At 39.5% G+C, this 26,866-nt stretch overlaps 1 protein-coding gene across 2 annotated transcripts; it reads left to right on the top strand.

Moving 5' to 3' along the window:
- The first annotated feature begins 1,223 nt into the window (after window positions 1-1,223).
- C1D (C1D nuclear receptor corepressor) lies at window positions 1,224-15,976 on the top strand. Of its 2 annotated transcripts, none has more exons than XM_058802157.1 (5): window positions 1,224-1,326; window positions 10,589-10,735; window positions 12,035-12,101; window positions 12,586-12,641; window positions 15,426-15,976. In XM_058802157.1, the coding sequence occupies exons 2-5, from the start codon at window positions 10,595-10,597 to the stop codon at window positions 15,600-15,602; spliced, it is 441 nt and encodes a 146-aa protein (XP_058658140.1). In that variant the 5' UTR covers window positions 1,224-1,326; window positions 10,589-10,594; the 3' UTR covers window positions 15,603-15,976. The 2 variants fall into 2 exon arrangements, with proteins under 2 accessions (XP_058658140.1, XP_058658141.1); XM_058802158.1 differs by lacking the exon at window positions 1,224-1,326 and adding an exon at window positions 6,698-6,714.
- Window positions 15,977-26,866: the final 10,890 nt, after the last annotated feature.

Genomic DNA, 26,866 nt, shown 5'->3' with positions numbered 1-26,866 from the left:
GAATTTTTTTCCTAATACCTAATCTAAAACCACACTTGCTTTGGACACATTCCCTCTTGTCCTGTCATCACATACCCTTGTAAAATGTCCCGCTCTTTCTTGTGGGTTCCCTTCAGGAACTGGAGGCAGCAAATAGATCACCCCTAAGCCACTTTTCCAGGCTGAACCAATTCCCTTGTAGAAGAGGTGCTCTGTCTTTCCAATCCCTGTGGTAGCCTTGTCTGGACTAGTGGAGAAACACAGTGGAAAACACAGCAAATAACACAACTGGAAACCAACTCTCACTTGAGGGTGAGGTGAAGATGTGCAGTGTCAGGCAGGAACCAGTGCCGACCCCCTGAGATGACTCCATGCAATCTCTGGCTTTAGGAGACCATCTCTACACACAGTTTGTGTCTCCTTTTTTCCAGGAAGCAACTGCAAGAGCTTGGGAACAGCTGGAGATATGTCATGCTGGCTGTTTACCTTCTCCACTCAGAGGAGCCAGCTGCTGGAAAGCATGTTTCTGCTTTAAAAGAGCATCTCCCTTCCCACTGTAGAATCCCAGAAGATAAGGGTCCAATGTATAACTGGATGGCTGTGGAACCAATGAATCAGACAGGAATCCCATCAGACATGAATTCTTCGTAATAGCAAAAGACTGTTGGTATTAACACACCATGAAGAAGAACGAGTTATGACTGGAGAAGGGGGCCATGAGGAGGTAGGGTACCACTTTTCTCAGACAAACATCCTTGCTTAAGTTCTTGGAGATGAGCACAATAAACCACAATGCAAGCAGAGGAATGAGGCCAAGACGGGCATGGGCTGTAGGAGGGATCAAGACCCTTGATAGAACAGACTGCATGAGAACTAATTTACATAGAAAGAGAGAAACGAGTCTTCAGGGCAGGGAAACCTATCCATAAAAAGGTATCCCTGCCCTGAACATTAGCTGGATCCCTTTCCCTTTCCCTCTCTCTTTCTGTCTCTTCCCCCTTTAATTCTTCTCCTCCTTTCTCTCTTCCCTGTGCCCCTTCCCCTTTCTGCAAAACCCCCTGCCGTGTGTTTTCCGTGCATGCCAGGGACTAACTTACACCAACTCCTATGACGAGTCCATGACTTCCTAATCAAATTTTCTGGTTGTTTGCGGGCCCAATTGCCTGGCTCCCTTCCGACCAAGCGCACTAACGAGATTGGAATCGTTTCCCCTTAAGGCTGCCTCGCCACAGCGCCGCTTCCGCATCCCGCTGCGCTCCCTGACGTCACCGCCGGTGGCGGGCGCGCTCCCGCCCCGCCGTCGCTGTGCCCGGGAGCCGCACGCGCTGCTCGCCCGCCCGCCCGCAGGTAAGCGCGGCCACCCCCGGCTGTGCCCCTTCGTGAGGCTTCGGGCCTTTGCCGTGTCCCTTCCTGTGGCTTCAGGCCTTTCCCGAGGCCTTGGGGACGGGGGAACGTGCTGTCGGAGGGTGTGCGTGCGCTGTGGGCGTTACAAACGCGGCGTATGGAATCAGCGTGGTTTGGGGTGGAAGGGATTTTAAAGATCGTGTCGTTCCAACCCCTCTGCTATGGACAGGGACACCTTCCACTAGGCGAGGGGGCTTAGAGCTCCAACCGGCCTGGCCTTGAATGTTTTATATACGACATGTTTACGACTTGCTTAGGTGTACGTGCAGGCTTTTTTTGCATTTTTTGAGGATGGACGTTCTGTAGGCAGTAAACGGTTACATTCCTGTTAAAAATTGGGAAAATAGTGTTGCAACTTGAGGAGTCTTGAGAGCTTAGCCAAGTTTTTCAAAGAGAAAGTACAGCATGCATATACCGGCCGTGAGCACAGTTAAGCAGCACCTAACGAAGGGCAGGTAGTATTTAAAGTTATGAGTACCTTGTAATGAAATTTCTGTAGCTCTTATGTTGCTGCTAAGGTCAAAATGTCCCCTTCCTTACACTTTGTCACAGCTTTCTGACCACAAGCTTAGTTGCTGCCAGCATTGTGGAATGGATTTCCACTAGCAAATTAAACTTTAAATGCTGCCAATTAAAAGGCCTCATTTTGAGACAAACAAAAATGGAAGAACTGGATTTTAGAATCAACACTGGAATGTGTCTGGCACATTTCTTGGTTTTAAAAGTATAAAAAAACCACTTCAAATCTAAAATACCTAGCTATTGTAGTCCTGTGGCAGTATGACCATTGGTAAGGAAATGAGAAAACACTTGACCCAAGGCTCTTCTCCAGAGTGTGAGAAACTTGGAATTGGTAGAATTTTCAGGCTTCATGTCACAAAAGCAGCATGCAAGTTACACAAACCTTTATGATAAGTGCCTTTTTCTTTGAAGTGGCCTAAGATTTTTAGCATAGTTTTTTCATTTGTGATCTGCTTTTTCTCTAAATAAATAAACAGTACACCAGAATAGACTGGCCACCATAGCTCCAGGTAGATGTTTTTTTTCCCGCATCAGTAAAATTGATGCTAAGAACACAAACATCTCACAATTACTAAATTATATTGAACCAAAAAATGGGTAAACATGCTTCTAATAGTGAACAGCCAAATAAAAATAATAGCACAGCCAAATAAGAACCAGTCAAAAATACATTTTGAATTGCTGTTCAGAATGGTACAGATTGCAAATACAGAAAACTGCATTCTAGTAAAGGGAAGTGCTTTTACATGTATTGTGGAACCAGTGGCTAAAGGAAACTAGGTCAGCAGTTTAAAAGGATTGGAAAAACCTCTCGGCTTTAATTCTGGATATTCATATTCATGGTGCTGATATCAGTGGAGAGTGGCAGCAGGTTTGAGAAGTAGTAAACTCTCCATAGTTTACAAGTATACAGGAGGTGCAAACTGCAGGCAGGTAATTTCCTGTTGGCTGGAAATTTGGTAGGACAGAAGTATTCATTATTGATTGTTGTCCCCACTGTGTGTAAACTGATTTGTCCAAGGAGACAGTCTTTTGCTGCCCAAGAAGTTCCTGGTAGGTTCAGTGCCAGGACAAGGATATGTTTTAAAGACCAGTCTAGAGACACAAATTTAGTATCACTTTAGAGTGAACATGAACTGAAGTGTGGCAGCATATCTGAGTATGGGAGCTTTTATGAAAACCTCTCATGAAGAAGTGTTCTGCACATACCTGAAGAAAGCTGTTTTTGTTATTGTACTTATGCTGGGTGTACTGATGGGTTGGAGCTGAACAAGAAGCAGGTTATATTGGATTTGTTCATAAAAAGAAACCACTGTGTCATCCAAGATGTGGAATTTGGGACAATTGATTACAGAGAGTAAAAGTGGTTTATGAATTGTGCAGATGGAGTTGAAGTGTTTTACATGAGTGGATATAAATGGGGCTGTGGTGAATGAGGGATGTTTAATCCAAGCTGTTTTCCCATAGGATATCCACTATTGGCTAAAGTGTAAATGAGCCTATAATACTATTCTCTTCCTTAAAATTTTAATCTTTTAAAACAGATTAGAATAAACCTTGCAAATCTGCAGAAGCTGAAGTGTGAGCTGTTTTGTAGGATGGCTCTGTGCAGGATTTTTTGGTGGCTGGAGCCTGGATTTGAAGGCAGGGATTTCTTGAGGGCTGTTTACCAGTTGTACTACAGTGCAAATTATGCCCCACTTAAATACCGTGGCTTGAGCTGGGATATTTTTAAGGGGATCAAGATAAGCCTACTAGTGTATACATGATATTTCATTGTAGGCTTTTTTACTTTTGCAATGGAAATCTTTCTTGCAAACAGAACTGTGAGTTTGCATTGCAAGAGTTCTCTAATTGTACTAGATTTGCTCTCCAGCTGCACAAAGCAGGGTTGCAAGGACAAAGCAAAGCAGGCCTGTGGGCAGAGTGATGACTAGTGGGCAAGTAATTATTTATTATCAGCAATGATACGTGTCTGTCACAGATTAGAGCCTCTTGTACTCAGAACTTTGCAAACATGGATTTCTCTGCCCTAAGGAGGTTTGTGGCCAAATAACTTAATTCTCATCTCTGGTAACTTTAAAACGCTCATTGTTCTGTTGCCCTACAGCCACAGGGGTAAACTACAGTGTTAGAGGAGAAGTTACACTTTGCTGCACTTGCACATCAGCTGCATTCACTGCAGGTTGTGAGTCAGAACTCACAGAGGGAGGACAGTGCCAGTTTTCAGGAGCTGACAGAGATGGTTTATCATATCGATGACGTTCATGAGTTTATTTTGAATTTGAGAACAGTTTTATGTGTCCTGACTGAAAGGTTTTGGGTTTGGTTTTGTTTTCTCTAGTTTGTTTTTTTCCTCTATGCAATCAGTAAATATCCATGAAAAGAAGAAATAATCTAATTACCTAATCTGATTTTTATTAGGTGAAAAATCTGAAAAAATAAAGGATCTGAGCTAAGTATGAAGAAAAGGCCTTTTAGTGTTTAAGGAATACGCAAGAATTAACATGATGAGTGAATTGCAATATTTAGCAGAATGCTAAATCGCTTTTTGTCTTCTGTTTGCATGTTACAAAATATTTAAATTACACCATTTTTATCCCAAACTTGCAGTTTTAATTCCAGTTGAAAATCACGTGCATGATGCTAACACTGAGCATTTTCTGCTTAAGTGGTTTCTTATTACCATGTTGACAGATGCATGTAGCTTCTACTATGTTCACCATGTATCTTCAGCAAAATCTCTTACAGAGGTACTTATGGCCTAATTAGAGTTTATATCTTTCAGTGTGTCAGGGCTTTGCTGGGGGCAGAGAGAAGTGTGAGCAGGGAGGGAAGTTTGGTTTTGCTTTTTAAGCCAGCTGGCAATTGCTTTCTAAGACTTGTGTTAAATCACCTCTAGATATATTAAAAGATTATTCATAAAAGCCACCTGAAAACTGACTACAGTTTGCTAGTAGTATTGTCCACAACCATCTGTATTCTGTTTGTTTTTATTTAAAATACAACCAAGTTAAATGCCATATGAAGGTATCTTAGATTAATAGCCATGTTAACACTACAGCAAACTGCTTTTGATTGTCACTTGTGTAGTTGTTTTTATCAAGTCTGCAGAAGATGACATATTTCCTCTTTCTCCTCTTCATATTTGTGTCTTTTCTGTGGTTCATTAATAATGTCTGATATTTCCCTCCCTTTTTGCAGTTTGTATTACCTACTTTGGTTTATAGTTACATCGATATGTTGACTGCAAAGAGAACAAGGTGCTCCTTGTGTTCTAAGCAGAAAATGCAGTCATCTTTCTGAATAAATGAGAATTTATTCAGAATTTTTCAGAAATTTCAGAATATTCAGAAATTTTGTACCTATGGAAACTAACATATTTTTAAACAGACCTAAATGCAATGCATAAATTTTCTCATGAAAATTGTTTACTTTTGCAATCTAAAGTCCTTTTCTTCCTCAAATACATATTCTATGGGGTTTTCCCCCAAAAATTACATGGCAGCTCAGGGTTATTAAAAAGGAAGTTTGTTTCTGTTAAGTTTGTGTTAGGAAGTTGTACAACATTTTTCATCAGTTTTTTTGCCTCTGTGTCCTTCATCAAAGTAGTCAATTTCTTTTTTTATTTTATGTTTATGGGTTATGGACCTTTCTTTGCATTCTCAAAATTTTAAAGTGTTACCATTGTAACACAACCACAGGTTATGTGTTATGTGTCATAGGACTTACTGCTTGATAATGAAAATTCTGTCTTATTTCCCATAGAATTCCCCATTGTTTGCCTTACTTACCTAGCTAGAATTTTTCATTTCTTCTCTTATCTGAATATTTCTACTATCCTTAATTTTTGAAGTGAGAACTCAGTGCCAAATAAAATCTGGTTGAAAGTCAATAAATTCAAAGAAGAAAATCTGTCTATTTAACATTGTCTTCAGGGACTGACTTAAGTTTTTGCTTATTCAAAATACAAAAATAAACACTTGAAGAACCTTGAGGAAAATTTTGTTTGTTATTTAATAACTGAAACATAACTACTGACGGCAGTATAGCTTTTGGGTGTATGTTTAGAGAGTCATGGAGTTCCCTGCTATCTTTGACTTTGTCATTTTGCAGGTGTGAGTCCACAACCCATGTGTTGATTTTGGCAGAAACAGTTTTGTGGAGTTTCTAGTGTACACGTTTTTAATGTAGTTTGCTCAAAATTATTTTAGGCTGTCGACTTGCCTCATTGTTGGTATGTATATCCTGCTTAATTAGTTATGCTGAAACAACAGTATAACTAATAATAACTAATAACAGAAGTCTCTACACAGCAGGAGTAGAAACTTGCTAGTTCCTGTTCAAGTGAACAGAAAACACAAGTTTAATAATTTCTTCCCTCTCCCCAGGCAGAAGCAGCAGACTTATCAGTGAAGGGTTCTTTACACAGGCTAAAGGGCAGCCTTCTTCCATTGAAGTTCGATTGTTGGAGTTTAAGATTTTTCCTTTTCTTTCTTTTGTCTTTCTCTCGTGGAATTTTGTCCCATTTGTTGTAAGAGACAGTAACAACCGATACTTATGAGAGACAAAAGAAATGGCCAAGGTGGGGGAAGGGTGCGGCTGGCTACTCTCTTACCTGAGGGCCTTTTTCTTGGGAAGGGCGGAGATAAGGTGAGATTCTGGCTGGGCCGTGAGGGGCTGGGCTTCGCCCCGGCTCTCCCTCTCGGCATCGGAGGAGGGACAGAGGAACAGCGGTCTGTGGTTGCTGCCCGGAGGATTTGCAGCGACTACAGAGCTTTTGTCCTCCCACTGATTCTCCTACCGCAGGTGAGCCTTTGCTCGTAAGAGCAGCTGCTGATGAACACTGGGACGTAATTAACACCCGATCCGGCTGGAAAGGACCTTCACAATCTACTGGGGTAGCTCAGGGGAAAACCCGGAACCGACCCTCTCCCCCTTCCCGGAGGGCGCGTCTCCCCGCCTGCGTGCGGCTGCTGCTGCCCAGACTCTCCGTTTTCTGACACTGCCTCGGGCTTTTTCTGCTACACTCTTACCTAGCACCCTGTGTCCACCCGACCCCCCGAAGCTCCTGCTAAAGCTGCGGGGTTTTCCGTTACATTTTCTTTTGCTCCCGGGTGTGCCTGCCTCTACAGTCCCAGCCGCCGCTCCGAGGTTCCTGCTGCAGCCCACTTCGCCATCCCGCCCGCCCGCCATTACCACGTGAGGGAAACGCGGCTGAGCTCCCGTGCCCGGCCGGGAGCCACCAGCGCCCCTGGCGGCTGTGGCCGGAACTGCACTGAAGGGAAAGTGTCCGGCAGCCGGGAGAGGCTGCGGCTGTGTTAGCGGTTGTTTCGGGTTTTTGTGTTCTGCCATTGTTGTTTTTGTTTGCCTTCTTATCCGCATACATACTAGTAAAGGTCTATTATTCCTTTCCCATATGTTTGCCTGACATCCCCTTAATTTCAAATTTATAATAATTTGGAGGGAAGTGGGTCTTATTTTTCCATTCCAAGGGAGGTTCCTGCCTTCCTTGGCAGACACCTGCCTTTCAAACCAAGACAGATTTTTCCCTTTCCTGGCTAATCATGTCGAGTAAATATTCAGTAAATATGAGGATAAACATAATTTTTTCTGGTTCATGAGACAGCAATGATAACAAAATGTATTTCAGACTGTATTTGTTATCTTTTCCTTCTATGTTCCTATTCTTCTGTCTTATTCCTTAATTCTACCTTGGTATACTGAAAAGAATTTCAAATATGTGACTGCTTATCCTAGTAAACCAGCTCCAGTTAATTTTGGTAACACATACTTGCTATAGGCTCTTGTTAGTTCTCTTTTTTATTCTTGCTGGTGCTGGATACACTGATTAAGGGAGAGAGAGAAGTTGGAATTTATCACTGTGTTCATGCCTGCCTGTCAAATCAAGACCATAGTAGGATAAGTATTGCAGTGATGGAAAGATCTGTAAGTGATCGTTGGATTGGATTACCCCTCTCCCTGTTTGTGTAAGTGTAGGTAACATGTGTTGACAGACACCTTCTAACCAAACTTGGCTGTACTAACAACCAGGAAAATATAGTTTCTTTTGTAGTTTTGAGGGGTTTTTAATGCTGTATTATATGACCAAAAGTTAATAACAAACATTGTTTCTGAACCCTTTTAATCAACCTAACATGGCAGATTATAAAGCAGGTGTTCAGTAGAGTAGAACGAAACACAAGAAGTGTTATTGTGAATGTCAGAAATAATTGTATTGGTATGTTGCTTTTCTGTGGGCATCTTGTGGATCCAGCTCAGCTCTCTTCCTTGGGTCTGCCACAGCTGACAGAAGTAATACTTACGTGTTTGGTGTGTGGGTTACATGCTGGGGTGGGGAGGGGACCTTTAGCATGGTTGGCATTGTGATTCTGTACTCAGTGTGAAAACCAGCTCTGAGCAGGATGAGCAGTCATGCAGCTGAGTAGGGTTATAATTCTTAACTGTGCAAACAATAGCAGTGCAGCTGGGCTTGTTAACTGCCTGATCATATTTCTGAAATCACGTGGTGTGGTTAAAACTGAAGTTGCAGGCAAGCTTGAGTAGCTTCACGCCATTTTTTCTCCCAATCGTCTTCCTTTTTGACGTCCAAGAGACAATATAAATAAAAATAAACCTCTCTCGCACATCCTATGCTCTTGCCAGGGAAAGATCAAATCCTTATCTAAAACTGCAGTGATGTGACAGCTCTTTGCTGTTTGTACTGACTGGGTGGCTTGGTGTTCATAGATAAAGTGCAGTCTCTTTGATTTCTGTTCCCTCCCTCTGTACTCAGCACCTGGAGGGTGGGATTATCACGCTGAGTCTAAGAAAAGACTGCAGTGATCCAGGTGCTCCCACTTTTCTTGATTCAGCTCACCAAAAAGGCAGGAAAATTACGTATTTCTTCTGTTTTTTCCTTAGAACATTCAAAAAGTTGTTGCTCAGTAGATGTTGTAGAAAATAACATAGCTCTAAGTAGCATTGACTCCCCAAGATATAATCCCTGATTTATGATATGAGAGGAATTAAAGATACTGATTATAAACTAGCAGGCAGATGGCTTGGCAGTAGCCATACCATTACTGTGAATTCTGGGAGCAAAAAAAGGGTGCTTTGGGATTTTTCACATCTTATTTCCTAGTTGCACTGATGTGTTGACAAGATTGGAAGAGTATTCTGAAATCCGAAAATCAACTCAGCTTTGTTACAGGTAGAGTTATATTGGGGATTTTTTGGATCTACTCCTAAATGAGCTGACCATGACGTAACTGGTGCTGAAGTAATGTCTCTTCCGAAGACAGACTGTATCCCCATTGGTTTGGTTTGTAGTTTGGGGGTTTATTTTGTTAGTTAGATAGTTTTGGTTTTGTTTTTCCTGGTGTCCTGCGTGCTGCTTGGTGTAGTTCTTTATATAGTGTGATTTATAGAACACCTCTTTTAAACATGCAAATAATTTCTTTCTATCACAGATTATAAAAGCTAAATACTGTTTTAGGACCGTTGCAAATATAGGCAGTAAAGTCGTGTGAATTGTAATGCTCCGTCATGCCATTTTGCACAGGAGTTAGGAGATATCCCTGAAATTGCAGAACCTTTTACAGTGTTGCTGCTGGCACATGGACGAGGGTTTAGAGTCTTTTATTAGCAAATTTGCAGATGACACTAAATTGGGAACATGTGTAGATCTGCTAGAGGGACGTAGGGCTCTACAGAGAGATTTGGAACGGTTGGATGCATGGGCAGAATCAAATGGGATGAACTTCAATAAGTCCAAGTGCCGAGTATTGCACTTCGGCCACAATAACCCCCTGCACCGATATAAGCTAGGAACGGTGTGGCTGGACAGTGCTCAGGTGGAAAGGGACCTGGGGGTGCTGGTTGACAGTTGGCTGAACATGAGCCAGCAGCGTGCCCAGGTAGCCAAGAGGGCCAATGCCATCCTGGCCAGTATCAGGAATGGTGTGGCCAGCAGGAGCAGGGAGGTCATTCTTCCCCTGTACTCAGCACTGGTGAGGCCTCACCTGGAGTATTGCGTCCAGTTCTGGGCCCCTCCCTTTAGGAGGGACGTTGAGTTGCTTGAGCGTGTCCAGAGGAGAGCAATGAGACTAGTAAGGGGCTTGGAGCACAAGCCATACGAAGAGCGACTGAGGGAGCTGGGGTTGTTCAGCCTGGAGAAAAGGAGACTCAGGGGTGACCTCATCGCTCTCTACAACTTCCTGAAGGGTGGCTGTGGTGAGCTGGGGGTCGGTCTCTTTCTCCGGGCGACAACGGATAGAACAAGAGGACACAGTCTTAAGCTGCGTCAAGGGAGATGCAAGTTAGAATTAAGAAGGAAGTATTTTACAGAAAGAGTGGTCAGATACTGGAATCATCTACCCAGTGTGGTGGTGGAGTCATCATCCCTCGAAGAGTTCAAAAAAAGACTGGATGTGGCACTTGCTGCCATGATCTAGTTGAATTGTTAGAACATGGGTTGGACTTGATGATCTTACAGGTCTCTTCCAGCCTTGAATTTCTGTGATTCTGTGATTATCTGCAAGAACTCTTCACATGTAGGCATTTCTTGTAATGTTTAATGAATGAATGCTAATGCTTTGTGTTGTAAATTGCAGTCTTTTAAGTACCTACAGTCTGTAGGTACTTAATGAAAAGGATTATTATTTTTGTTTCCACTTTCCAGGTGGAAATGTCACAAGATGATAATAACATGGAAGAATACCCCACTGAAATTCATGATTATCTCACAGCATTTGAAAAGTCCCTTGGTTCTGTAGATGAGATGCTGAAGACAATGATGTCAGTTTCTAGGAGTGACCTTTTGCAAAAGGTAAGTTATCTTCCTTTTGAAACTTTTCCTTGTTAACACACAAATACTTGAGAGCCTGAACTGAAATAAAAGGTTCTGTTAGGCCAGCCACTGCACTGAGAAATAAAAAAATGACACTCCTACACTTGACACTTACTGTTAAGTCCTTACGTTTCTGAGAAATCCAGATGGTCTAACAGCTCAACAATGCAACACACGTTCTTCCAAGCTGCTAAGTGATAACTTTACCAGTGAGACATTTAGCTCAGGGACATTATAGCTTATTCCTGACCTTCCTTAACATGCTCGTCCATAATGGAGAGGTCATTCACATTTTTTGATTGAGACTTCTTCACAGCAAACTGAATGGAACTGGTGTACCCAGCTGGATATGAAGGTGAACTGGCAGAAGTGAGAATTGATCTGATTCCAGAAGTCTAGACTTGCAGAACCTGAGCTGTCTCCTCTAGCTATGCTATAAGTCTGCAAAATGTGGCTTTTTATTAGAGCAAGGTAGTGCCTGAGAATTTCATATAAGCATCTCTGTCTTACAACATTTACAGCCTAATGTGTAATTTATTTCTGTAGGGCAAGAAAAAGGCAACACATGAGGGAACTTCTTTATCCTGTGAGGATTTCTTACACAAATAAATTATGAAGAAAATGGTCTTGACAACACAGATCTTTTGACAGTATCCATGTTAGAACTAGTGAGCTCTACAATGATATTATCAGAGTTTCTGGAAGTCGTGTAGGACTAAAATAATAAATTGACTTAGACAGTTAAGGGAAACAAAAAACCTTTCATTACCTTTATCCTTCCTTTGCTTTATATCCATAAGTATTCTGGCGTGCGTTGAAGACACAGTCTGCCATGTGTCATGTTAACGTTCATTGATTGTATATTGATGTTTGTGTTTCAGCAACCTTTAAACTTTTTTTTCCCCTTCCATTGATAGCAACAACTATTTTGAATTAAGTTTCTGTGGAAAAAACGGGGACTTAGTTTCTGACTATGGGAGCAGTAGTCTTAAGAGCTACATGCTAAGGGATTGTGCTTTTGGTGGATGGGACTGTGACATTTAACTTCAGACTGGGAGAATTACATGAATACTTGGAGAGAAGAGAATAAATGGTCCTATGATGGCATGGAAATAAGGCATAAACACAGTCTCAGTGAACTTGTGATGCAAAAACATGGTCCTTCAGTGTGTATTCTTTTATTAATACATTTGCAATTATAAAATGTCCACATTACCACAATCTGTGCATATCTTGCTAAAAAATCTTCAAATATAGTGGGTTTTTTTTTCATTCTAGTTAGATCCTCTTGAGCAAGCAAAGCTGGATCTGGTTTCGGTATACACATTAAATTCTATGTTCTGGGGTAAGTATGTGGTGTAAAGAAAAACATAGTATTTATGATTAGCATTCAAACATCTAGACAGCCACAAACACTAAATAATCATATCTCATAGCCAAATAATTAAAAACCCTGAGGACCCACATTATTGCCATCCATAGGGTAAATGATGTTGAAATTTTGAATCAAAAATCTATATTTAGAAAAGCTAATTTTGCATGTGCATGAGAATGTTTCTGGTTCCTTTGTGGCAGCCTTTTCTGTTCTTTAAAGGACTGAAAGTTTAACCATTTTAGTTGTTAAATTTTAACCATTTTAGTTGTTGGGGGTATTTTAGCTGCAATATTTATTAATAATAGTTTGTCAGATACTTAATGACACTGTTAACAATTCTTATTATTGATTTTTTTTATCTGGAAGTCTTGGTTTTCCTATGTGACTGCTTGATAGGGTCTTCAGTCATAGATAGCTTTCAGTTTCAAAACAAGCTTGTTTTTTTTTCTTGTAGTATACTTGGCTACCCAGGGAATCAATCCAAAGGAACATCCAGTGAAACAAGAGCTGGTGAGTTGCTTACACTGCATGTGTCCTGCCTGTGTAGGATGGTTAGCCTAAATGGAAGTTTAAAAATGTTTATATCTACATTTAAAAATGATGCAGTGCTTTAAGAGCGTGCATGTGCTACATGGTGTTACATAACTACTTCTATGCCGTGCTGGGCTCCTTAAATTAGGAAAGTAATTTTTTTTGCTCTTAATCAGTACTGTTTAAAGTAAAGTTGTAAGTCTGCTGAAATTAGAAAAGGATGATGAATGATATAATCTTTTCTTTTTTTCCACCTTTGGTCGAGAATTGGATTCTGTGCAGAGCAGCTTTTCACTTGTGTCTGTTAAATGGAAAAGTGTTACAGACCTGATAATAATTTATAACTTCCAGTATGGCATTTTTTTTCTTATAAATACTTGGAATCATGTTAATCTCTGAGGCTGCCTTTTCCTACTTTTGTATGACTCCAAAAGTACAATGTGGTTGATTTACTAGTGAAGACGGGAAAGTGCCCCCTCCCCCTTCCAAGCCCTCCAATAATGCATTTTCTCAGCAGTAAAGAATCCAGTTCTGCAACAAAGCTAAAAGCTTTTTTGGCACCAGTTGTATGTGTATTGTCCAGTAATTCTGCACTAGTGACATATTTATGACCTATAATAAATCTTTAGTTTTGTCTTCATATTCCATTTAGATGCATGACTACAGCATAGAAAGCCAGCTATCTTGAAAATTCTGCTGACTTAAAAACTTGAATCATTTAGCCTGAAGAAAAAACAGAAATCAAAACTTCTCACTACTCATTTTAATTCCTGAATAAATGAAAATATTAAATCTCAGCAGATGTAAAATAGTTAGCTTAAATGTAATCCTTACGTTACCATTGGAATGGGAGAGAGGACTAGAAGTACGGAAAGCTGGCCTGAATAACAAGAATACTTCTATTTTAAAATTGGTGAGGTTTTCAGTAATCTAGACTGTATCATATTAAAAAATGCATCAGTTAATACTTTGTGAGCTTTGTGTCAGTTTTTGTTCCTCCTATATTATGTAGTGTTTGAATATCGTGTTAATTTAGTGATACTATGAACTTTTATCTCTTCTGCTGTGGGTATTTTATGTTTGTATTTTGCTTCACAACTGCTGTTTTAGCTCTGAAGAAAGATTGAATATTTTCATAGCCTAGTTTGTTACTCAGGTCTCTTCTCCTTTTGCAAGTATGAAGGTTGAATGAATGCACATTTCTTCCTTCCAAAGACATTGTGATATTCTTATTTATGTGGAAAAGGAATTAAAAAAGACTGTTCTGTCATGATTATTTTGTTTGTAGAATTGCTGTCCTTGTGTACATACAGGTATTCAAACTGTATTAATAAGACTCACACTCAGGCTGTCAGAATTAATTTCTTTTGTCAAGTTGACATTTTCCAGCTCCTTTTTCCCATGTTAATGCATGTAGGTTTGCCATCTGTTCTCATTAGCCATCTCAGTCACCAAAGAAATATTATGTCTGATCATGATTTCAGACCCTGTAAAGCCCTCCTTGTTAAAGCTGTGTTTTTGATACAGAGGGAGTGGCCAAGTTTTTGACAGTAGCTTAAAATGATCACTGAAGAGTTGAAAATCAGTTCTGTAGTGTAAGTCTTGTAACTTTTGTTCCAGATTCAAAGAGGTGGCAATGGCTGTGAGAAATGTGAAAAATATCAAAATTTATTTTGGCAATATCCACACATATTCTGTTAATCCACATTCATAATTCAGGTATCAAAGCACCACATATATGTGCGTATATATATTACTGTTGTTTGTATGACTATAACATCCAAAGGCCCTACAGTTAAAGGCTATATTAGGCTAAATATGTAGAACTGAAATCTGTAAACCAAATTGTTAAATATTTTGCAGAGTTACTGTAAGTGAAGAGAAGCAGGCACTTATCAGAGGGGGATTCCCATCTTAAAGCTGCTTACTACCCTCTCAAAGTAATTTTCTTAATTTGTTCCAGGAGCAGATGAGGATGAGTAGGCACATAAATGAGATTGTTAAGCTGGGAGGGTATACTTCTGGGGGGCTGAGTCCAAGTTGTGGTTTGGTCAAAAAAACCCCTCATAAACACCAAATAACTGATAGGCTGACATATGTCATATAGGCATGCCATTTTCCCTGGAAATAGCCTGTATTGTTATTTATGGCCATAAAATCAACTTCTAATATGGCTGGAAATTCATGAGGTTGCCCTAAATAAGTTCTTTAATAAGACCTCTTGACCATTTCAGGAACTTAAGCCCTAAACTTCTGGGATACAGGCATGTGTGATGCTTGTACCATCTTTGATTTTGTGTAAGATGCCTTTTTAGCTTTGCTTAAACTTGCTGACTTTTTTTTTTTTTTGTGGACAGAAGAGATAATGCATCCATAAATATGTCAAATACCTAAATATTATTTTGGCATCTTTATGTAGGTCAAACTCCAAACTGAGTTCATTATTTTATTTTCTAACTTTGCTTGCAAGGACAGTTCCCATATCTGCAAATTAGATGCAGAGTCTGCATCTCTGTAGGACTTTGTGTTCCTGTTATAGGGGGTGTCATGCAGATGGTGGGGTAGGTTCCTGTGATGGAAAACATGCTAAAGGAAAGTCTCAAGTTTGCAAAGGGCTTGTTATATTTATTTAAGTAATACTATTCTTCTAGGTATTATAGTTCTAGAAGTGTACAGTGTGGAGAACTTCTACTCATTGATTCATTTTAGCAGCAGTCTTGGGAGAATGGTTTGAAATACTTTCCCTTTTTTTTTTCTCCCTAGGAGAGAATAAGAACATACATGAACAAGGTCAAAGAAATAGCAGACAAGAAAAAGGCATCCAAACTCGATAAAGGAGCTGCTTCTAGATTTGTAAAAAATGCACTCTGGGAACCAAAGGCAGAAAATGAACATATTTCCAAAACTCCTGCTAAAGGAAAAAAGAGACAAAGGGACTAAATCTTTTTTTCCCCTCATAAGAATTGCGGACACCTAGAACTTACTTGGAAATGTTTTGCATACTGCATGCATCTCATAGAAGGGCTGTATAACAGATTAATTCGTACTTACAAATTCTACAGGATTGTATTTTGTCCAGAACATTTGTCACTGTGGTGATCACATTTAATGTGTATCTAAAAGTGCCATTTGATGCACATTGGACATTTCATTACTCACATGATAATAACCTGACATATACTTGCTGGTAATAAATACTAGTGATGTTTTGTTTATAATGCCTATGAATTCAATTTTTTAAGTGATTTATTGACGCTTTTTTATATGTCCTCAATCTCCTCAATATTAAAAAGTTTCAAACACTGCTATCCAGTCTGTGGTATTAATGAAAGAGCATTGTGTGAAATGCCTTCTTTTTAGAGTTTTGTAAGGTTTATTCACTGTATTAAACTCTTTTCAACTTGAAGGTGTGCAATATTTCCTTACTTCTGTTGCCTCTGAGAAAGCAGGGCTTCAAGGGCCACAAGCAAACACCCTGGATTCTCCTCTAAGCCCCTGTGTCTAGTCAGTGGAAAAGTTACATATCCCCTAAGGCAGTTTGTGGGGTCCAAAGGAAAGGAGCAGGATGGGAATGGCTATTAGGAAACAGCACTTGCAGGAGCTTGATGGAATTTTGGCTGCAGCGCTCCTCCCTTAGTGCTAATGCTGGGAGAAATGTGCTCTGGGGTGGTAAGAGTGTGGCCATCTATTGGTGTTTCTCAAGTCTTCATTAGGGAAAGCATCCTCTGGTGCAATAAAAACTACTGCTCCATCTTGGAAATGCTGTATTTTTCCTCAAAATGTGAAGATTAGTTGTTCAGGAAGAGTGGATGTTAGGTGGGTTCAGTTTTCAATATGCTGCAATGCAAAGCTCGATTATCTGCCCAAAAGCTATTTAACAATTAGCAAGGAATTAACAATTACAAAGGAAAAATAGAAGATTTAGCTCAAAAATTGCAGTATGGGTAGCAGTTCATTCAAGTGTTTGGGAATTGTTGTTAGTATAAAATGATAAGAACGAAGCTTTGGTATTGCAAGCTGAATGATGTTCAGTGGATGGTTGTTGTCCTTGGCATTGTACTGCAGCAGGCAATGCAGAGTGTGAACTAAACTGAATTAATTATTAAAATGAAGGTTTTTCCCTAATTGTTATCTAAAAATACACATTTGAAAGGAAAAAATTCAATGCATTGACGAGTTTATTAAACTCGTTACATGTCTAGAAACTTTTTTAGTGACTGGTAAGAATTTACATATTTTTGTTTACAGTAAGCTCTTCAGGTAAATAGCAATGCCTTCAATCCATCTAACAAGAGAACTATTTAGATGTGGGTACCCAACCTTGCTGCCTCAGATCCACAGGACTGCTTATGTGAGTATACATGTCAAAAGCCTATAAAAAACTAAAATGACGGTGCTTTGTTTCTTCAGGTTGATGTCATGGTTGTGTCAAATGAAGGAGCTATTGGACTTGGAGTCCAAAAAAATAAGAGAGTTGGGAGAGTTGTTTTTTGGTTGGTTTTTTTTTTGTTTTTTTTTTTTTTCTGTTTTGTTTTGTTTTTTTGATTTGTTTTATTTAGTTAAGGTTTAAAATTTGAAAGACCCAAAGTGTGTCCTTAACCAAAAGTAACACACTTATGTGAAGCAGTTCTTCTAAATAGGTCTGGATGGTATTTGCTTGGAAGGCTATGTGCCCTGTCTTGTACCCCTTTCAATCTGACACTGCAGATGGCAGTGTTAGACTGTTTTAAATAGACTTAGGGACTAGGTGTGTGTGTTGAGGTCTGCATGTACAAAGCATGAGGTTCAAAATGTTAATTACAAACCCACTGATCTAAAAAAAAGAAAAAAGGTCAGGTGTTCTTTGGACTAGTGGGGAAGACGATTGGAGGATAGTAGTGGTCTGAAGTAGCACAAACCAGAGCACTTTAATGTAGAAATTTTCTGGGAGATAGCATCTTCTGCTTTGAGAGGCATTGTCTTGAGGAAATGAGCAGCTCAGCTTGTACTTATGTGCACTGCTGTTAATTAAAGGGGGATTGGAGGACGTTTCCATTACATTATTTTCCTCTTAAGCTTCAATTATTGGTTTTGTTTTAAAAGGATAATTTCTGAAAGGGATCATAATTCATTGTCCTGTAAAGTACACAGGTTTCATTGGTAAATATTTAAACAAGAGTAATGCAAGGCTATTAGCTGAGACTTACTGAGGTAGAAGTCCATCTGGCATAATTAATTATATGCAGGTATTTGACATTTGTAATAGGACAGTTTAAATAGATATAGCATGTGCAATTTTGTAAATTTTTTTTAAAGCCTTGCATCATTCAGTACAGCTGTTAATGGTGTGGATTGCAGCTTTGGTTTTTAGACACAACACAGACAAATACCCTACAGACGAAGAATCCTCACCCTGTGCTTATTATTCATGAACAGCCCTATTTGAAAGAAGCTTGAAATCATGATTATGAATGCTAAGTGGTTTTTATATCATTGAAGTGATTACTTTGTTAAAGATTTTGTTTTGATTCAGACATTTAATGAGTTCTTGGAACTTTTCTTTTTTTGCATCAAGGAAGTGGTGAGGTTGGTGAGGGCATATGAAGTTAGCAGCTGGGACTAGAATTTGGTGTCAGGTCACATGAGGAATTTTCCAAGTTCGCAAAAATATATTTCAGAAGAGATGTGAAAATGCAGCTCCAGGTGTTAAATCCCACTTGAGTTAGTGGCAAATAATTACATAAAAAATTGCAATTTGGCATTAACTGTCCTAGCAATTAAGGAGATTTTTACTGTAACAAAATGACTATCTGACATGAGAAATGAGTTGTTCTCTGAGCTGTGTGATGTTTCCACAGATCTACTCCTAGAAAACCTTTATCTGACAGAGAGTTTACTGTGGCTGTGAACAAAGGGGGAATTTTCCTAGGGCTTCAATTTCCAGCCTTAAATTGCTTGCCATATGACTTGGGAAGTCAGCATATCAATGAGCCTCATTTCTACTCCTTCAGTATTTTTATTCCTGGAGAGCTGCATTCCTAAGAGTTGTTTTTTTATTAAGTCATCTTATTTTTCCTGGCTTTGAAAATCAATGCTAGCATAGAGCTTTGTCAAAAACTGTCAGTGTTGCAGTTATATTGAAAATCTCCTCAAACATATTTACCTAGAATAATAAAAGCTAAGCAAACAAAATTCTTTCAGGATTAGGAACTTTCTTGGGTTTAAGAGGGTAGACTGATACTCAGTTTTTAACTGCAGGGCTGGGAATATTACAAATGTAAAGGGAAATCCTATTTTTCATAGTAAACTACGTACATTGCCCAGGAAGTGATGGTGACCTGTTTCTGCAGCACTAGAGGGAGAGACCTTGTTTACCTAGATCAAGATTTATATCAGCTTTTGGGAGTCATCAACAGGAAACTCTAGTCTGTAACTGGAAACATGGGTAGAGTTGCATTGGTAGAAGTGGCTCCTGTGGCACGAGATTTCTAACTTAGAAGTGGCAAAGTAATTGAAAGTCGTTGCACCCCAAATGTACACATGTTATTAGTTTCTCATAAACTGAGATGTAAAGATGTCAAAACAGGGCATTATTAGTTTGTTATTTCTCTTTATTAGACATTCACTTGCTAGTGACTAAAAAAAAAGTGTTAAGCTACATCAGTTACAGAAAATAAATACAATTTGTCATTTTAGAATCACACATGATACATATTTGTTAAAAAATGTATGTATGTTCTGCGGTGGGACAGTGTAATTTTCTTTCTCCAAATCTGCTTTGATTAGTATTTCTTACACAAAGTTTCAGAAAGTCCACATGAATGCTTTTGTTTTGTAGAGCACTATTAGCATCTTAGCATTAGTGATTGTTTGGGTTTTTTTCCTTCAATTTCTGCTTTCCAGTGGGATACACTTGTAATATTTCATTGATAAAACCAACAGTGTATATTTTTGCTGACTTTTAACCTTTCCTGTAGCAGAAGATTACAGATCTATGGAATATTTAGTGCTGGTGATCTAAGAAGGAGACCTTGAACTGCACCATTTTCATCAGCTATACCAAAGGGGAAAGAGCAAAAGCTTGTTTTTATTACTAAGCTGAGTGAATATGGCATGGAAATATTGTAATGGCAAGGTATCAATTTGTAAAGTGATATATTTCAGAAGGGATAGTAAATTTGACTGTGAATAGAAAGTTTTATAAATGGAACATTTAAGAGGCTATCTTTTGCTTTTCAGTGTAGGGTTGCCTTGACATGTATCATTTCAATTTGGCAGCTCCAGCAAATTGATGGAAGTAATTCAGTATGATAATTCAGTATTGCCAAGAGGCTTCTTCTGAGTCTAGTATGGACACATTCCGTGGAAAAATTTAAAGTCTAAGTGATAGAAAATGGATTTAATTCGGCTCTATATTGTTCCAACTTTACATCAAGACTGCCTTGGTGTCAAAGGTACCTAGAGAGCATATCCAGAGAGTACATGAACCACAAAATAATTGTTAAGTGAAGGATCACCTCCAATTTATGGTGCTATATCTTGCATAACAATGATCCAGAAGAGACAGGAAGGAAATAAAACTCAAATGTGGTTGCAAATGTACCTTATTAGAGCACTAATTCTAGGGGTAAGTTCTTAGCTGCAGTTTGGCAGCAGAGTCTGTTATTAAAGTAAATGAGCAACTGCTGAGTTCTGCAAGTGAAAAATTACTCTTTGATATTCTCTCACATGGTGTGGATATTTCTGTGAATATGGTATAGCATTTGTTTTCTGGAATGCTTTTTTTCGTTGTCACCTGAGTGGTTTTTTGCCCCCATGGGAACAAATAAGTCATTGTTTAAAGTAACAAAATTTCTGTCTCCATTATTGAAAGGTGAGAAGGAGAAATGCCTGGTAACAAACACTGACAAGTTGGATAGCATAAGCAATTTTTTAAATTTGTTGCGCTGGGCTGACAGACCTACTCCCCAGTCAGACACAAGACAAAACATTTTCTCCTGTGAAGTTTCCATGGAGAGAGCAATTCCTTAAGGCAGTTAATCACATGATGTGCTGCTGTCTGACGATGTACACTTTACACATTCACCTGTGTGTTATAGATCACTTGGTTGTCTGGAAGTTCCGTGTTCAACAATACAAAGTGCATGTACTGAAATGCTTGTTGGAGACTCTGTATAACATCACAAGCTTAATTCTGTTTGCTTTAAGTCAGTTTAGCTCTTGATTTCATTAAGGTCACAGTAGCAAAAATCCAGTACAAAAGAACTGAGAATTTGGATTTATGTAGGTATGAATGTCTTTGTGTAACAAAACCAGCACTAAGGTATTTACTTTCAGTGAAATTGATTTGTCTGTTAAACTCCCTCCCTGCTTTGACAGTATTTGTTAAGCTTTGTTTACCTTTTAGTGTATACAGGGCTTACTATTCGTACTCCCACACAGTGCCTCAACTTCTTATGGTAATATGTTCCCAGATGTCTGTAATTGTGCCAGCTTTTAACTACTTGTATTGGACTTTTTCGTGTTTGGTCTCTGCCATGAGTGAATTCCCCAAAAGCCAGGAAGGTTGAGTAGTTCTTACAGTTGCTGAAGAACATGGTACATAAAGTGCAGGCCCCATTGGAATGTCAGCTTAAAACTTCCAAGTAAGTTTTTCTGAAGATTGTAACTCTCCTTCACTGAGGTGAAAATTCGAAATGCGTTGTTAGGAGATTAAAAAGAAAAGTTAACTTAGTGAAAATTTATCCAAATAAGGGCTCTGGGAAACCTCACAAACTGCTTGGTAGGTGCTGGCCCTTAGTCTGCTCATGTTCTGGTTTTGCCATGCACGAGAAGCTCACGGCACAGTTCTGAAGCCACAAATTGCTGAGGGAGGAATATGGGCTTGAAAATTAAAGTTCACTATATCTCAAATGATGACAGGGCTCTGTAATATAGTATATTTGAAGAATTGCAGCTCTAGTAAAACTTTGCCATTTTTAATGGTGTTGTTTTAATGTAGCTTTATTTATTTCAGATTTTAAAATACTTAATGTAGACCACAGATACTCTTATATGTATCTAATTGATTTACATTATGATCATGCTGGGATTTAGTTTTGTACCAGTTAAACTAAGGTGGAATTAACTCACATGTGGCATCTCCCTAAGTGGTAAGGATGCCTCTTTTCACTGTTTAAGTGTGTTGAATGTATTAAAAATCTGAAAGTTTGATTTTGTCTCGTCTCAGAGCATAGAGAAGGGTTACAGTTGTCATACTGAGTTTGTTTTTTTGTTTTGTAAAAGGAGGTGCATTTATTTTTTGAAGCTGTGGGAGCTGCTCCTTGCTTGAGCTGGTAAAATGAAGACTAGTCCATTTAAAGTATTCTTTTTAATAGATGTTCTCGTGATGTGTAGAATGAATTATCCTAATTTTTGGAAGATACTCAGATCATTAAAGACTAAGAATTCGACCTCATCCCTTATATATAGAATTACACAGAAGACCTTTGTAGGTAAGTGAATAACTTCTGGGCATAGGTTGGAATTTCTAGGTGTACCTGTACTTTTCCCCCAAACCAGGGCAAACTGCCCAGACTGAGACTTATGCACTTTGCACACTTTTTACCCACTTACACAATTTAACAGGAAGAAAATAGGCTTGGAGAAACCTTATTGTTTTGTTTTGTTTGTCTTTTGCCACCTGGGTGAGGTTGTACTATGAGAAAAATTAAGGACCAGATTTTACCCATGGATTCTCTTGCACAAGTTTTCAGAATGCAAAAGGTCAGATTCTAATATTAGCTACAGTGACTTCTGACTTGCATAATTATCTGGTGCTTAGATTCTCATGGCAAAAAAGGTAAGTTATAATTCAGCCAAGCCTTCAGTTAATGCATAATGGTAAGTTCATCTGGTCCAAAGAGAATTTGAGGTTCTAAGTCATTTAAGACAAAGTCTGCACAGGGTAGCTGGCTGGCTTCAGGAGCTTCGGCAGTCAGTACCTCAGCTGGCAAAGATTAATAATGATTTACCCTACTCAAGCATTCCACCAACGACAGGGAAAAAACCAACAAAAATCTGAAAGCTGATTCTCAGCTGGCATTACCTACTGTGACTTTGCAGGCAGTGTGTGTGTGTTAACACATTTGTGACCTCCACACTGCTAAAATATCTGAATATTTTTTTGACATAACTGCAGAGCACAGAGCTTAGGTTTTGAAAAGCACCTAGAAAATGAAACAGTCAATCATGAGCTTAAAAGTTTGTAATTTTTCTCTATCTAGCGTATCTTGTACTTCGTCATTTTACTAGTTTAACTTACTTGTGTAAGTCATAAGTTGTTTTTTTTTTTTTTTCCAGTTTGATTATGGCACAACAGAGAAGGCGGGCAAATTCTCATGTTTAATTATGCTAGTGCTTAAAGGCCATTTAATCTCTTTTACAGTCTTTCAGCTGCCTTTCGTATATTTACTTTCAACATAATTCAACTGTGTGGCTCTACGTCTGCCTCTGAAATTAGTTTGAATGAAAGAAATACTGCCAGAAATTCTTCAGGGCTCCTCACATCTCTCTGCTCTTTGAGCTTGTCTGTGTGGTGTTACCTGAAAGACAGTAATTACTACAAAAACAAGATGGGGAGAATATCTTACAGTATGTTAAATTAGTTTAAGTTAAAAGCAAAAGTGAACAGTGAACATCACTGGAAACCAATATGAACTGCTGGACTCATTGAGAGAATCTTCATCTGTCTCCCTCAGCAGCCTCCACAGTGTCCTATGCACCCCTCTAGTATGGACAGCCCCAAAATCATCTGTTCACGATACAGTGAAGCAGATGTTTGTTCCTTTAACCTCTTTATCCATCTCATCAGCAGAAGAGGTTAGTGGTGCTACCTTAGGGGCACCTCCCCTCACCTGAGCAGTCCTCTCATATGCTGTTTACTTCCCAGCACTTGTTGACCAGTACCTTATTTCCTCTACAAGAATAAGTGCCAGTAAAACATCTGCTTTTCCTTGCATTAATATCTACATTAAGCACACCTGCATCCCTTAGTGGAGGAGCAGCAAAGTGGGGACTCGTTACAGAGGAAATACATTTAATCCCTGAGGAGTCCCTTCCTTACAGTGTCTATTAGAGGTGCTGTGTGGTGCTATCATGTATTTGTTATTGTGACAGTCTCCTTTTCTGTGTCCCCAGTTTCTCCTGTGAATGGAGTGCAGTGGAGGCTGCTCGGGGTGGCATTGCCGGCGGTGACCCTGGTCACCTGCCCATCCCTGCAGGTAACCCCGGAGGCTGAGAGAATAGCTGGGACAGCAGAATGAGCAGAACGAGCCCTTTGGCCTCAGCTCCAGGCGCTTTCGGCACGTTTTTGCCACCCCGTTTCTTTCCCACGTGGTGGCAGCAAAGGAGCATCAAAGAGGCAGCGGCGAGAAGTGCTTTGGTCACAGAAATCTCCTCCCGCTGTTCTGTGGGGGGAAAAAAAAGACCCCATACAGACCGCCCCGCCGCCCCCCCCGCCCCAAACAAAAAAAAAAAAAAAAAAAAAAAGGAAAGAAGAAAAACCCACAACAAAACCAACCAACCCCCAAAACCAAGCTCTGAAAGTCTTTAAAAATGCAAAAATACAGCATTTCTGAGAAAAGTGAAACTGCTGCTCCACCCATCGGGTAGTCTAGTTTAAAATGCTGGGGTTTTTTACCTTTCCTTTTTATAACAAGCCCGTGTAGCAGACAGCTCCATGTCTTCTGACTTTGGCAGATATTAGCAGCTTTTATGAGCAACCAGTTAAATTTCCGTATGTTCTGCTTAGTTTGCCTGATTTCCTGGAGAGGTTTTAAAGATGGTGTGTGTATATGTGTGTGTTTATGTACACACGTAATGTAATCTCTGCAAAACTGGAAAGTAATACAGTGACTTCTAAATTCAGCTGAGTATATAGACCTGTTTCTACTTTCACCTGTTTTATACTCATGGAAGGCTGCTAATGTGGATAGCTTTGCTCCTGATTTACAGTGGTTTAAGCAAGAAGTAGATTAGGTCCTTTATTCTCAGGATCCTGACATATGGCAAATATTGAGTGGAAAAGGGCAGCTTTTCTCCACTGCAGACTGGAGAACAGGACCCCAGCTGGTGCTCTGGGGGCTCTAAAGGTTTTGCATTTCTTTGGGAAGGAATGATTTTATCAGAAGGGCTAAGCAGGTGTTGCCTTGTGTTCAGTGGTTACTGCTGGCCTGATGCGTCACACTGAGCGTGTTTGAGGTGAGCACATCTGTCCCTCTCCAGATTAAAGCTGTGTCTTTCCCACTGGATGGGAAAAGATGAACAAGGGCTTGGCCAGCAAAAACAGATGTTCTTCTTGTAATGGTAGCCCCAAATACCTTTTTTTTTTTTTTTTTTTTTTAAGACTTTGTCCTGGAAACTCTTTTTGAGGCAAGGTCTAATTTTCATGGGGTTTTTTCTCTGCTTAGCATCTAGTCACTAATTATTTTCATGCCTGTGCCTAAACTTGCAAATAAGCGCAGCACAGGTCCAAGAAACTTCTATGTTAAGTTTGAAATCTTGCTTTAACTTATACCTCTGTATAAATCCTGGGTAGCCTAACTGATTCCTGTGGATTTATGCCATAAAAATATTAAGATATTAATAATGACTTATTTTAAGGGTTTCCTTAAACCTAAAATTTGATTCTGGTTTTTAATAAACCAGGTATGACTCTAATGAAATCACTGGTGTTATGTGGTTGTGAAATCCTGATGAGGGCAATAGAGCTTGAGTTCTGTTTTACATTCCATGGGCAAACCTTCTGGTGATTCACTTCTCCTGCCCAAGTTTGCCCACCGAGTTTAGGAGGAATGCAAAATCAAGTCCTTTGGGTTCAGTCACAGCCCACTTACCCATGTAGTTATCTGCACATTGGTTTTTCTCTTTTTAAGTCCAGAATTTTAGCAGTTGGAGTCCCTTTGAAGATTTTGCTCCTGAATCAACCTATTGGTATAAGATTATTCTGGCTGAATTCCAAGATGGGTTCCCTGTTTGAATCTTGGAGAGTGAATGCAAAATACTCAGCTTCCAGAAGAAACCCTGTAAAGAATGAATCTGCCAAACTCTTTAGCCCTTTTTTATTTTTTGGTTTTTCTTACGTCTTTTTAGAGGGAAAAACACTCTTATGCAAATCCATTGAGAAAAAAAGAGCTTTTACTCTTTCTCCTCCTCCCTTTTCTTCTTAAATGATGTGTCTAGACTTGTTCTGCTTATAACACTCCTGAGTGTCACCCTAAAGGGCATCAGTGTAACAACTAAGATGGATTTTAAGACAGGCCCATGAAGTCCTCCATTAGGCAACCATGGTTTCTGCACTTCATTAGAGTTGCCTAGTTCTGTTAAAAAATCCTGTCAACATCCCTAACTAATTAGGTTTATTGGCCCCCAGAAAGTTGTTCCATAACTGTATTCCTGAAGCTGTTGGTTTAGTGATAGCTTTCTTATTTCAAACCAAAATGTGCCCATGTGCAACTTACAAGCCATTTGTTCCTGTTTGTAACTACTGCTTTATTTTAAATTGAAAACCCAGTTTTGCTCCAACTGACTTGATTTTTTCTGGTTTTGATCCATTACAATCTTTGTTATTCATAGGTTTGCATTGTGATGGAGGGAGTAGGACTACAACTGGTAGAAACCTGTCTGTAGGTGCTGAAAATACCATACTAGCACTCTGATCTCAAGTCCCAAGCAAATTTCCCAGTGACTTTGGCTTAAGGAGGCGCAAAACTTCAGTCAGCACTGGGTTGTGCCCATTGTCGTGAATGATTGTAAGAAGGGAGGATATTAAAAATTAATTTTTTTTTTTAATGAGGCAAATTGCCAAAGGGGAACAGCCATTTGCCAGCTCGTGACTTTGCAATGTTATTTACAGGTGCAGAGACCTAACCCTTTTTAACTCCTCAAACTCTTCTCAAGCAGCAGCAAACAAACCTCCTGGGCTTGTATTCCAGCCAGTGGCAGAGAAAAGGACTGGGAAAAGAATATGTAAACTCTTTTCCCTGCATTTCCCTAAAAGGGCAGGTAAGCTCAGTTCTGTCCTGTGGGGATAAGTCCCTCCATGCTTCCCCAGCAGCAACTGATACACACAGCACTTTGCCATGGGGGAAGAGGTTGGGATTTTTTTCCCACAGTCCCTATGAATCCATTGTTACTATTGTTGTCTACTATAGGCAGGCATGGAAAATTTTTAAAATTTTATTAAG

Source organism: Ammospiza caudacuta, chromosome 3 (assembly GCF_027887145.1).
Source record: "Ammospiza caudacuta isolate bAmmCau1 chromosome 3, bAmmCau1.pri, whole genome shotgun sequence".
Classification (NCBI taxonomy): Eukaryota; Metazoa; Chordata; class Aves; order Passeriformes; family Passerellidae; genus Ammospiza; species Ammospiza caudacuta.
This window is presented reverse-complemented; position numbering and strand designations above follow the sequence as displayed.